Raw genomic sequence first — 12,403 nt, forward strand, 5'->3', positions numbered from 1 at the left:
TACGGAAGTTCAGCATTAACCTTTAACAACTGATTTATCAGTCCCAATGTGGCTGTTGACTATTACTGTCACATATTCAATAAGTTATTTGGGGTATTAGATATGCCTTCTGCCTACTTTGTTAAATTCAATCTTCAGGAATCAATGACTTGTCTTCTAATTATGAACTATTGCAAACTCTTAAGTGTTATTTGAGGAGAAGCCCGAGGATGTCGTGATCGTGGAAGGGGAGACGGCCACCTTGTCCTGCACCACTTCTGACCTTACTTCCTCTGTTACCTGGAAACGTAATTACATCACACTCGTGAGCGGTGAAAAGTATGAAATACGTAAGGAAGGAAAAGTCAACCGACTGATCATCTACGACGTGGAGCCCCAGGATACTGGCGTGTACACTTGTGATACAGGAGATGTGCAGAGCAGTGCCAAACTTGCCGTGAAAGGTAAAAGGAGGTCTGCAGCATTAATTATAGCAGGGGTTCTCAAACCTTTTTAGGCCATGACCCCCAAAAATTCCATGCACAGATAAATATTGTGAAAATAGCAGATCTACATGCTCTACATGATCTACACAACGCCTCGCACATGTAGATCGGCTATTTTCACAATGTTCGCCTCTTGCTTACTTTATATTTGACAGTTTGGCCAGTTTGGTATTAAAACTGTCTTGAAAGTCCTTAAATTGTCACTTTATTAATGTGCAGCTACCCCGTATACACTTATACTTTGTGTTGGTAAGCTAATCATCTGGGGACCCCACAAAATAGTTTGAGAACCACTGACATAGATTATTTATTTAAATTGTGCACCTGGTTTTAATCTCTTTACTACACCAGATATTTCTTCACACCATGCAAACTTCCAACCAATGCTGCCGTTTAGAAAATGCATTTCAAATGTGCATTCCTTTTAAACTGAAAACGACTTCTTGGTTCCACTGTCTCTCCAGAGCTTCCACCATTCTTCCAAGAAGAGCTGCAGAACGTGGAGGCCGAGGAAGGTGGCACAGCGTTCCTGTACTGTGAGCTGTCTAGGTCTGGGGTGCCGGTGCAGTGGAGGAAAGACTCACTGCCTGTGAGAACCAACAGGAAGTATGAGATGAAACAGGACGGCTGCCTGTTCAAACTCTACATCAGGGAGCTCAAACTGGAGGACAGTGGCAGCTACTCGTGTGTTGCAGGAAGTGCAGAGACCACTGCAACTGTAACAGTGACAGGTGTGTGTGTGTGTGTGTGTGTGTGTGTGTGTGTGTGTGTGTGTGTGTGTGTGTGTGTGTGTGTGTGTGTGTGTGTGTGTGTGTGTGTGTGTGTGTGTGTGTGTGTGTGTGTGTGTGTGTGCGCGCATTTTAAAATGTGCATAGCAGATTACAGTGCATCAGGGGACAAACAGTAGAATGACTTTAAAATAATTTCCTGTGATTGTCTGAACCTTTCATTAATCATTGTTCTGTTAAATGTGCTACAGCAGGGGTCTTCAACAGGGGGTCCGGGACCCCTAGGGGGTCCTCAGAGTTACTACTGGGGGTCCTCCAAATCTTTGTGCGATTTTTTTCTCCTTCTTTATATCAACCACTTGAACCCTAGCGTCCATATTCTGAGAACTTTAGCCAAAAATAGCAGATCTACTGAGCTTGTAGATCAGCTATTTTCGGCAAAGAGGTTTGGTGTAGAGGGGAAAAGGAGCAGACTAAGTACAGAGTGAAAGGTCAAGTTTATTAAGTATTCAAGTGGTTAAATATCTGAAAACAAACATTGACATGAATCCAAAATACACGATGATTGTGCTGTCAAAAAATTAAACCATATGGAATCTATGACAAGGTTGTGGGGGTCCCTGCTTCATCTCTCTGGCAACTAAGGGGTCCTTGGCCTGAAAACGTTGAAGACCCCTGTGCTACTCAGCACATTATTAAATACATTATTTCTAATGATGTCGATGTATCTACCCCAGAGCTCCCTCCAATTTTCAAGAACGATCTGCAGAGTGTGGAGACGGAGGAAGGAGGCACAGCCACTCTGTCCTGTGAGCTGTCTAAACCTGGCGTGTATGTGCAATGGAAGAAGAACAAGCAGCCTCTGAGAGCCAACAGGAAGTATGAGATGAAACAGAATGGCTGCTTACTCCAGCTCCACGTCAAGGACCTCAAACCCGAGGACAGTGGCAGCTACTGCTGTCAGGCAGAAGGTGCAGAGACCACCGCAACGCTGTCCGTGAAAGGTGCGTGCTTTTTGTGTGTAACAAATTCTCAGGAAAATTCAATAAACCGACATTTTGTCGTTGTCGGGTGGAAACCTTGTATGTCCAAAACCTTCCTTTTTTTATTATTTTAAAAACGATTTAAAGTAGTGAAAATAGACGATAGCGGATCTTGGAGATACAAGGTTTCTGCCCGACAGTGACGATTTAGAGAAACACATTATTGATCATTCTGTCCCTCCCTGCCATTCTTCACCCAGAGGTGATTCCATTCTTCAAGGAAGATTTGCAAAGTGTACAGGCAGAGGAAGGAGCCACAGCCACTCTGTCCTGTGAGCTGTCTAAACCTGGTGTGTCTGTGCAATGGAAGAAGAACAATCTGCCTCTGAGAGCCAACAGGAAGTATGAGATGAATGAAGATGGCTGCCTGTTGCAGCTCCGCATCAAGGACCTCAAACCTGAGGACAGTGGCAGCTACTCATGTGTGACAGGAGATGCAAAGACCACTTCAACTCTGTCAGTCAAAGGTGTGTGTAGTTATTTTTTTAAACGTACATAAATACGTTTTACAACGGTACGTCTGGAAAACTATGGATCCTGGATACATTTTCAAATGCTTCATCGTGACTGGTGGCATTGATTATATTGTCATTTGTTGAAAACACCACCAGTAAACAAACAGCAAACCAAATAAATACATCAAAATACAAACTAAACTTCACATTCACATTTGGTAATCTCTCCATTGTCATTAATATCAAACTAATAAACTGACATTCTGTCCAATATTTCCCAGAACTCCCTGCATTCTTCAAGGAAGAGTTAGAAAGTGTACCGGCAGATGAAGGAGGCACAGCCACTCTGTCCTGTGAGCTGTCTAAACCTGGTGTGTCTGTGCAATGGAAGAAGAACAAGCTGCCTCTGAGAGCCAACAGGAAGTATGAGATGAAACAAGATGGCTGTCTCTTCCAGCTCCACATCAAAGATCTGAAGCCTGAGGACAGTGGCAGCTACTCATGCATGGCAGGAGATGCAGAGACCATCGCAACTGTGTCTGTAAAAGGTGTGTGCTTTTTGAATAAATAGTTTACCTCATGTACAGTACAGTGCAATCCGGAACTCATTTGAAAGAATGAATATAATGTTATTTTAACCAATCTGTATGTGAATAGTACAGATGTTTCCTGTTGAGATTGGTACATTTCACTCAGGTGTTTTCATCTCGCTCACGTCACTTTGTCGGCTGACCTCACTCAGCAACGAAATAAACAAAAATAAAAATAAAACAATTCACAGGAGGAAAGCAGTGATCACCCCATGATGTGCACTGCAATGTAGTTTCAAATGCACCGCTTTTTTGAGAGTACAGTAAAAAAGAAAAAGACCTGTGTGACATGTGTGATCTTGGCCCCAGGAAATGCGCCAATCTCAACAGGAAACAATGGTAAATAATACAATAATAACAAGCACATTTTCAGTGGTTGTAGGTGGTCTCCCTACTACCTTTTCCTACCCTTGGTGCCAGGTAGGACACCTCCTGGTGTACCCCTGCCTGAAGATCTCCCCTGACCAAGGGAGAATTTGATATGTTTGTGACACAATTGCAATTTTGTACTTTTGTGGGGGGAATTTGGTTGTCTTTTGTGGAAAATGCTACCATTTAACTTAAGTAGACTAAAACAAACAAATGATCTGCAACTAACAATATTTTGATCCATTTGGTAATGCCTCCCATCGTATTCATACACGAGTAACCTGTGATGTATGTCCGAAATTTCCCAGAACTCCCAGTGTTCTTCAAGGAGGAGTTGCAGAGTGTGGAGGCTGAGGAAGGAGACACAGCCACTCTGTCCTGTGAGCTGTCTAAACCTGGTGTGTATGTACAATGGAGGAAGAATAAGCAGCCTCTGAGAGCCAACAGGAAGTACGAGATGAAACAAGACGGATGCCTTGTCCAGCTCCACATCAAGGATCTCAAACCTGAGGACAGTGGAAGCTACTCCTGTCAGGCAGAAGGTGCAGAGACCACTGCAACGCTGTCCGTGACCGGTATGTGCATCTCAAATTGTTCTTCAATGTTTTATGTTTTTATTTTTCTGCTTTATTGTATTCATTTGTATTCTTTTCTGTTAAGCACTTGTGCTTCATTTTCTGCTCTGTAAAGCGCTTTGAGCTGCATTTCATGCCATGAAAGGTGCTATACAAATAAAGTTTTTATTATTATTATCATGGCTAAAGAAAATAAACTCTGGGTTAATTCAGCAAATGGACATTTTAGAGAGGCACATTATTCGATGAATAAAGGTATGACTGATAATAATGTTCCTCGATTACCAATTATTCCCAGAACTCCCTGCATTCTTCAAGGAAGAGTTACAAAGCGTACAGGCCGAGGAAGGAGGCACGGCCACTCTGTACTGTGAGCTGTCTAAACCTGGTGTGTCTGTGCAATGGAAGAAGAACAAGCTGCCTTTGAGAGCCAACAGGAAGTATGAGATGAAACAGGACAGCTGCCTGTTGCAGCTCCGCATCAAGGACCTCAAACCTGAGGACATTGACAGCTACTCATGTGTGGCAGCAGGAGGTGCAGAGACCACTGCGTCTGTACATGTAAAAGGTGTGTGCATTTTGGTATTAGTGCATTACTGCAGTTAACTGCATATGGAGAAATCACATAATGTCATAAGACGACGAACAACTGAACGCACACTCGCAAATACCTTTCCTTGTTGCGTTATGTGACGATAGATAGCCAACCCTCAAGTGTATTAGATATGTACATTATAAACAAGTTATTATAAGTATCTTAAAATACTAAGGCAAAGCATTAAAAAATGACTCCTATTCGACTGAAGAATGAATTATAATTAATCAATGCCTCCACTGTGGCTTTCCCCAGAACTCCCTGCATTCTTCCAGGAAAAGTTACAAAGCGTGCAGGCTGAGGAAGGAGCCACGGCCACTCTGTCCTGTGAGCTGTCTAAACCTGGTGTGTCTGTGCAATGGAAGAAGAACAAGCAGCCTCTGAGAGCCAACAGGAAGTATGAGATGAATCAAGATGGCTGCCTGTGCCAGCTCCAAATTAATTACCTCACACCTGAGGACAGTGACAGTTACTCATGTGTGGCAGGAGGTGCAGAGACCACTGAGTCTGTTTATGTAAAAGGTGTGTGCATTTTGACCTTTGTGTAATAATTGTACCGCATGTGGAAAAATCTAATAATCTAATAAGAGGACAAACATGTAAATGTATACTTGATTATCAAATACTTTTTTTTTTGTTTTTCTGGACTTTATACTATACTAAATGAATAGTGCCATTATCCCCAATCCTCGACAACTACAGTACATTAGATAAAGCAAGTTATTATCAGAAATATGTAAATACTCTAGGCAAAGTATTAAACATTGCTCCTATTCGACTATGACGCCCCCTCCTCTTCTTGTCTTTCCCAGAGCTTGCTCCATTCTTCAAGCAGGAGTTGCAATGTGTACAGGCAGAGGAAGGAGCCACAGCCACTCTGTCGTGTGAGCTGTCTAAACCTGGTGTGTCTGTGCAATGGAAGAAGAACAATCTGCCTCTGCGAGCCAACAGGATGTATGAGATGAATCAAGATGGCTGTCTGTTGGAGCTCCGCATCAAGGACCTCAAACCTGAGGACAGTGGCAGCTACTCATGTGTGACAGGAAGTGCAGGGACCAACTGCACTCTGTCAGTGAAAGGTTTGTGCATATACTGTCAAGTCTTTCATTGTATCCCAAAAGTAAAAATACTTTCCCATGACTATCTGAGCTTTTGCCATCTTTTCTTAACAAGTCTGAGAATCAAATAATCCCCACTAATGGATCCTAGAGGATCCTGTGCTGCTCCTTAACACCGATTGGACCAAAATAGTTTGACCCAATCAACACTACCATGCATGGAGCCTCACACTGTCACTGGGGGGGGGCTTTATAGTCCTTACACAAAATTCACCTGACATTTTTTTTTTCATGTTGTTTATTTCCTGAGTACATCCGAATATGTTAATATTACACGACAATTAAGCAATGCCATTTATATTCGCAAAAAAAGTGTTGGGTGAGCGGACAGACAGACAGAGAGCAGGCATTGCCGTGTGTTTAGAACCCATACAACTAACCCTACATAAACCCATGCTTTGCTTTGCTTTTTTTAAGCTATTGAATGGGCACCCCCAGTACATCATAGAGTAAGACCACATACCACATATATTATGCTATATTCATTCTCGCTGCTGGCCCAGGTTTTTATTCCAATCTAAAGTACTTTACTGCATGTCTTCCCCCCTTTCTGTCCCTCTTTTTCTGTCTCTGTCCTGTCTAAATACAGCTAAAATGCAAGACATACTATTTATATATCTTTAACAAAGAAGCTATTGAAAAATCTTGTTTCTAACATTGTTCCTACAAGACCTAAGACTTATGAATGATGAATCCCAACCTATCCATTCACCTCTTTCAGATCTCTCTCCATTCTTCAAGGGAGAGTTGCAAAGTGTACAGGCTGAAGAAGGAAACACAGCCACTCTGTCCTGTGAGCTGTCTAAACCTGGTGTGTCTGTGCAATGGAAGAAGAACAAGCTGCCTCTGAGAGCCAACAGGAAGTTTGAGATGAAACAAGATGGCTGCCTGTTGCAGCTCCACATCAAAGAAATCAAACCCGAGGACAGTGGCAGCTACTCATGTGTGGTAGGAGCTGTGGAGACTGCTGCCACTCTGTCAGTGAAAGGTGTGGGAAATGTCATTTATGTAACTAAATATTGGGGACAAATTATTTGTCAAACGTTCTAGCACTCACTTTATTTGCAGCTACAATACAGTACGTATAGGCTAAAACAAGATCTCAAACGGTGTTCACATTAGAGCACTGTGATCTCATTCTGTCACTCTCCACACAACCTTCCATGCAGAGCTCGCTTTATTCTTCAAGAGGAATCTGCAGAGTGTGCAGTCTGAGGAGGGAGACACGGCCACTCTGCACTGTGAGCTGTCTAAGCCCGGCGTGTCAGTGCAATGGAGGAAGAGCATGGTGCCTCTGAGAGCCAACAGGAAGTATGAGATGAAACAGGATGGCTGCTCCCTGCAGCTCCTCATCAAGGACCTCAAACCTGAGGACAGTGGCAGCTACTCCTGTCTCGCAGGAGGAGAGGCAGAGACCACAGCCACTGTAACCGTTAAAGGTGTGTGCCTTTATATGTGTAACAGATTTCTTGCATCTGAGCAAATCAAATAGTGCCAGTTATGTGGACGACCAACAGAATCAAAATAATGTTTATAGCCAGCTGCTATTTGCAAATAAAAACTAGATTTGGTCCATATTTGGTAATGTCGCCAGTAATGTCTTTAATGATATTGTAATATATGTCTGATATTTCCCAGAACTCCCTCTACTCTTCAAGAAGAAGTTGCAGAGTGCGGAGGCTGAGGAAAGAGGCACAGTCACACTTTCCTGTGAGCTGTCTAAACCTGATGTATATGTGCAATGGAAGAAGAACAAGCAGCCTCTGAGATCCAACGGAAAGTATGAGATGAAACAAGACGGATGCCGTGTCCAGCTCCACATAAAGGACCTCGAACCCGAGGACAGTGGCAGCTACTCCTGTCAGGCAGAAGGTGCAGAGACCACCGCAGCTCTGTCAGTGACGAAAGCAGAGCCTTCTAAGATAGTGCCAAAACTAGATGTTGAAGATGAAAGAGTCAAAGGTGCACCAAGTACTGAGAAAGATGTTGAAGTTGAACAGAAGGTAAAGGATCCAGAAAAGACTGAGGAGAAGGAGAACGAATTTGACAAAACTATTGTACCTCCAGCTATATCACCGGAGAAGGAGAGTGAGACTAGCTGGAAGGTGAAACAACAAGAAATAATTCAGGACAAGGAGGCTGCTGAGAACCAGAAACCACAACAATCTGTCAGGTCTTTGGAAAAGACAAATGAAGCTGATCAGAAATTGAAGCTGCCACCTGGAACTCTGGCAAAGGAAACTGAGGTTGATAAAAAACTAAAACAACCAGTAAGGCCTTGGGAAAAAACAGAGGAAGTTAATGAGAGAGTTAAAGAGGCAACAATGCTTCCAGAGAAGGATAACCAGCTTGAACATGACAAACAAGCCATGAAACCCACAACAAGGTCTGTAGGGAAAGCAACAATAGAGGAACCAGCAGGGACATTAAAGCATACTGTAGCAGACCAGATGGAGAAAGAGCCTTTGAAGCCACCTGCAAGAAGTAAAAGTAAAGATAGAGCTGGAAGACAACCTCCAAAGCATGTGCTGACAGAAACTGAGGAGAGAGAACTATTGAAGGACAAGGTAGAGCCCAATAAACAAGGTATAATAAGAACACCCATTATAGAGCCAGAAGAAGAGCCAAAACAATCACCAAATGCTATGATATCTATGCCAAAAGAAGCTGTTGAAGACGAAAGAGTCAACCGGGCTGCTGTGCACCAGAAACCACAACAGTCTGTCAGGTCTTTGGAAACGACAAATGAAGCTGATCAGAAACTGAAACCGCCACCTGGAACTCTGGCAAAAGAGACTGAGTTTGATCAAAAACCGAAACAACCAGTTAGGCCTTGGGAGAAAACAGTTAATGAGAGACTGAAAGAGTCAACCACAGCTAACCAGCTTGAACATGACAAAGAAGCCATGAAACCCCCAATAAGGTCTGAAGGGAAGGCAACCATAGAAGAACCTGCTGCCACATTAAAGCATACTGTAGCAGACAAGATGGAGAAAGAGCCTCTAAAGCCACCTGCAAGAAGTAAAAGTAAAGATAGAGCTGGAAGACAACCTCCAAAGCATGTCCTGGATGAAATTGAGAAGACAGAAACATTGAAGGACAAGGTAAACATTATTGAGAAGGACCAGAAACAGAAAGAGAACATAAAGCAGCAACAAATGTCTATAGGGAAGGAGATTAAGGAAAAGCTATTGCAAACTCCTTCAATAGATCAGCTGGACAAACAGCCCTTAGACCAAACAGACCTATCTATAGAAAGAGAAGCATCATTTGCCCCACCAAAACCACCTGTCAGGACCAAAGGAAAGGCAAGGGGGCCTGTAGAGAATAATGTATCTAGAGGTATTGAGGTAGCTCATGAAGAAAACCAAACATTAAGGTCTAAAAGTGGAAAGATTGTGGTAGATCAGCAAAAGGAACAGTTGGCAAGGCATGTGGAAAGGGAGGCCTCAGAGGAAACAGCAATTCAGAGCCAGATAGATAAGAGGGAAGAAGTTGAAGAAAAGGCAGAAGTTCAGAGGAAACAGCTGGGGAAGGACACTGACCAGACAATCCAGCAGCCAGGGAAAGATACAGAGAAGGCAATTGCCAATCGAACAGCTGGTAAACAGCCAATTGAACAGCCTGTAAAGCCCTTGAGAAAGGAACCAGAAGTGAACCAAAAGGACAAACAGGCTGTCAAGCCAATGAGGTTGGAGGAAGAGCTACCAAATATGGCAGAGGACATCCCTCTTGTCTATATTTCCGAGGATGACACCTTTTCAGAAGCTGATGCATCTGTAAACCAAAACAACATTCAGCCATTTGCTTGTGCTGTTGGGGATGAATCTCAGGCCTCCATCCCTGCTCTAGCTAAAGGGTTCCATGAGCCATCTCTACCTAGAGAAGATGTGCCTGATATAGAAATTAGTGTTGAGGATGAACCGGAGATGCAGGAGGCCGCTGTCAAGATCCAAGCAGCCTTCAAAGGCTTCAAGACCCGCAGAGAAATGCGTCCAGTCTTCAAAGATGTGTTCAAGAACCAGAGTGCAAGTGTTGACGGTACCATCCATCTACAGTGTGTTGTAGAGGGGAAGCCTAGCACGGTACGCTGGCTGAAAGATGGCCAGCAAATACTGGATGACAAACGGCACCGTATTGAAACATCAGAAGGTGTCTGCTCATTGGTGGTTACACACCTGACCAGCAAGGATAGTGGTATCTATACATGTGAAGTGGTCAATAAGTTCGGTGTAACTTCGTATAATGGGAACATAATGGTAGGACAGCCTCAGCTGCCCGCCTCACCAGTTCAGAAACCTGCACACCCACCCCTTGCAGCCATAAGCCCTCTGCAACCGGCTCAACCAAAGCCAGAGTGCCAAGCCGAGTTGATGCCCCAGACTCAGGATGAGATATCTGCCTCAGCGAATGAGTCCATAGGCTATGTGGAGAGTGAGAGCATCTCTCTATGGGAGGCCTATAACCTTACTGAGCAGGATGCTCAGATGGGCCTTCAGGAGAGGCGGAGAACCTCGCTCATTGCTTCCAGCTCAAGTAAGCAATGAGTTAGATCTTGCCAATATTAGGCAGCTTGTATACAATGTATTTTGTATTTCTTGTTATTTGACTATATTTTTTCATTATTATACCCCTTCTTTCAATAGTGTCTAGTCCCTCTGACTACGAGACTGCCTCGGATGTCATGGAACCCAATGAGATCAGTCTCCAAGTGCCCAGGTTAGAAGAATGATTTCTCCTGTCCATTGTAGTATCATTCTTTATCGTGTAATAGAATATAACACATGCGCTTCTGTTGTCACAGGGAAGCTGCCAAACGACAGGAACAAATTCCCCTAAAGGATGATAAGGAGCAGATAACCGCTCCACAAGTGCCAAAGAGAGTTTTGAAAGTCAAAGGTCAAACATGATGTTTTTTTGTCCCTCATCACATACCTGCTACTTGGTTTCATTTAACTAACACATAAAGGTATCTCCCTCTTTATTCCACAGCTGCAGCTATCACCCCTCTGCAACCGACTCCACCACACCCAGAGTCCCAAGCCAAGTCACAGCCTCAAGCCCAGTTGATGCCCCAGACTCAGGATGAGATATCTGCCTCAGCGAATGAGACCATAGGCTATGTGGAGAGTCTATGGGAGGCCTATAACCTTACTGAGCAGGATGCTCAGATGAGCCTGCAGGAAAGGAGGAGAACCTCGCTCATTGCTTCCAGCTCCAGTAAGCAGTGTGTTAGATCTTACCAAATATTAGGCAACTTAATTCTATGCAATTATATCATTTTTATTTTACTTTATTTGACAATAATGTTTCATAAACCTCCACTTTAAACAGTGTCTAGTCCATCTGACTACGACACAGCCCCAGATGCCATGGAACCCAGTGAGATAAGTCTCAAAGTGCCGAGGTGAGAAGAATGTTTTCTCCCGTCCATTGATGTATAATCTTGTATCCTATGACTTACAGAATTAAAATAGACCTCTCTATTGTAACAGGGAAGCTGCCAAACCAGAGGAACAAATTGCCCAAGAGGACGATAAGCAGCAGATAACCGCTCCACAACCAACAAAGAAACTTTTGAAAGTCAAAGGTCAGCCATGATGTTTTGTCATCACATCACATCTCTGGTTATTGGTTTCATTTTCTTAACGCGTATAATGTATCCGTAATCCATCCATCTCTATTTCACAGCTGCTAGTGAAGCCAGAATGAGGACACCATCTCCTAAGCATCACCAAGGGCTCACACCTGTAGCTGGCACAGCCTCTGGTTCAGAGTCTGATGGAGATGAGGATAGAAGAGAGGTACATTATTGCATAACGTGCTTGTTCTTGTTGTTGTGCAGCTTTTATGGCTCTGCAGGAAGCTAAGAACAAAAAAATGGCTTGCAACTCACTTTTAGCTCCAACTTTATTAATGGCGACTAAACAGCAAATATAGACGTTTTTACCCTTCGGGCTTCTTCATTATAAGATAGAAACAGGAAATGACATTTATATATACAATGTTGGTAAGTAGGTTATTAGCTACTGTACATGATCTGGGGCATTGCCAAAAATAGATACATGATTCTTTACGATTCTGAACATACATGATTGAGCATACATAATTATAGCAAACAGTGAATCCATATTTTTGTATTCTTTACTTTTTGTAAAAGAATACTAGAAAAAAAAAAAAAGTTTAGGATTCAAAACTGGAGAAAGCATGGATATGTCAGACCCACCCCCGTCTGGAAACCACCAGCTGTCCCCTTGAGGACAACAATGTAGTGTCCACACTCAGTCAGTCTCAATAATCTATGAAGACAATGTTCAGAGCCTACTTGAACACATCAAGACATGAACAAAATTGAAAATAGTATATTCTAGAAAAACACCAATAATACCTCCTCTGGTTTAAATTACAAGAACGGCCTGATGTCAGATTCTTCGTTGAGTCCTAC

General features: G+C 43.2%; 1 protein-coding gene across 1 annotated transcript in view; it reads left to right on the forward strand.

The window, feature by feature from the left end:
- obscna (obscurin, cytoskeletal calmodulin and titin-interacting RhoGEF a) overlaps positions 1–12,403 on the forward strand; it is a gene marked incomplete at both ends in the record, with an annotated part of 77,518 nt that overhangs the window by 38,367 nt on the left and 26,748 nt on the right. Inside the window, 17 exon segments of the mRNA XM_080728854.1 lie at positions 186–443; positions 950–1,216; positions 1,951–2,217; positions 2,457–2,723; positions 2,993–3,259; positions 3,979–4,245; positions 4,544–4,813; positions 5,096–5,362; positions 5,653–5,919; positions 6,680–6,946; positions 7,128–7,397; positions 7,597–8,126; positions 9,369–10,494; positions 10,951–11,178; positions 11,293–11,365; positions 11,454–11,548; positions 11,650–11,762. Of these exon segments, the coding sequence (XP_080584980.1) occupies positions 186–443; positions 950–1,216; positions 1,951–2,217; positions 2,457–2,723; positions 2,993–3,259; positions 3,979–4,245; positions 4,544–4,813; positions 5,096–5,362; positions 5,653–5,919; positions 6,680–6,946; positions 7,128–7,397; positions 7,597–8,126; positions 9,369–10,494; positions 10,951–11,178; positions 11,293–11,365; positions 11,454–11,548; positions 11,650–11,762 (5,099 nt within the window).

Source organism: Nannobrachium achirus (genome assembly GCF_963921795.1).
Source record: "Nannobrachium achirus genome assembly, chromosome: 1".
In the NCBI taxonomy this organism is placed as follows: domain Eukaryota; kingdom Metazoa; phylum Chordata; class Actinopteri; order Myctophiformes; family Myctophidae; genus Nannobrachium; species Nannobrachium achirus.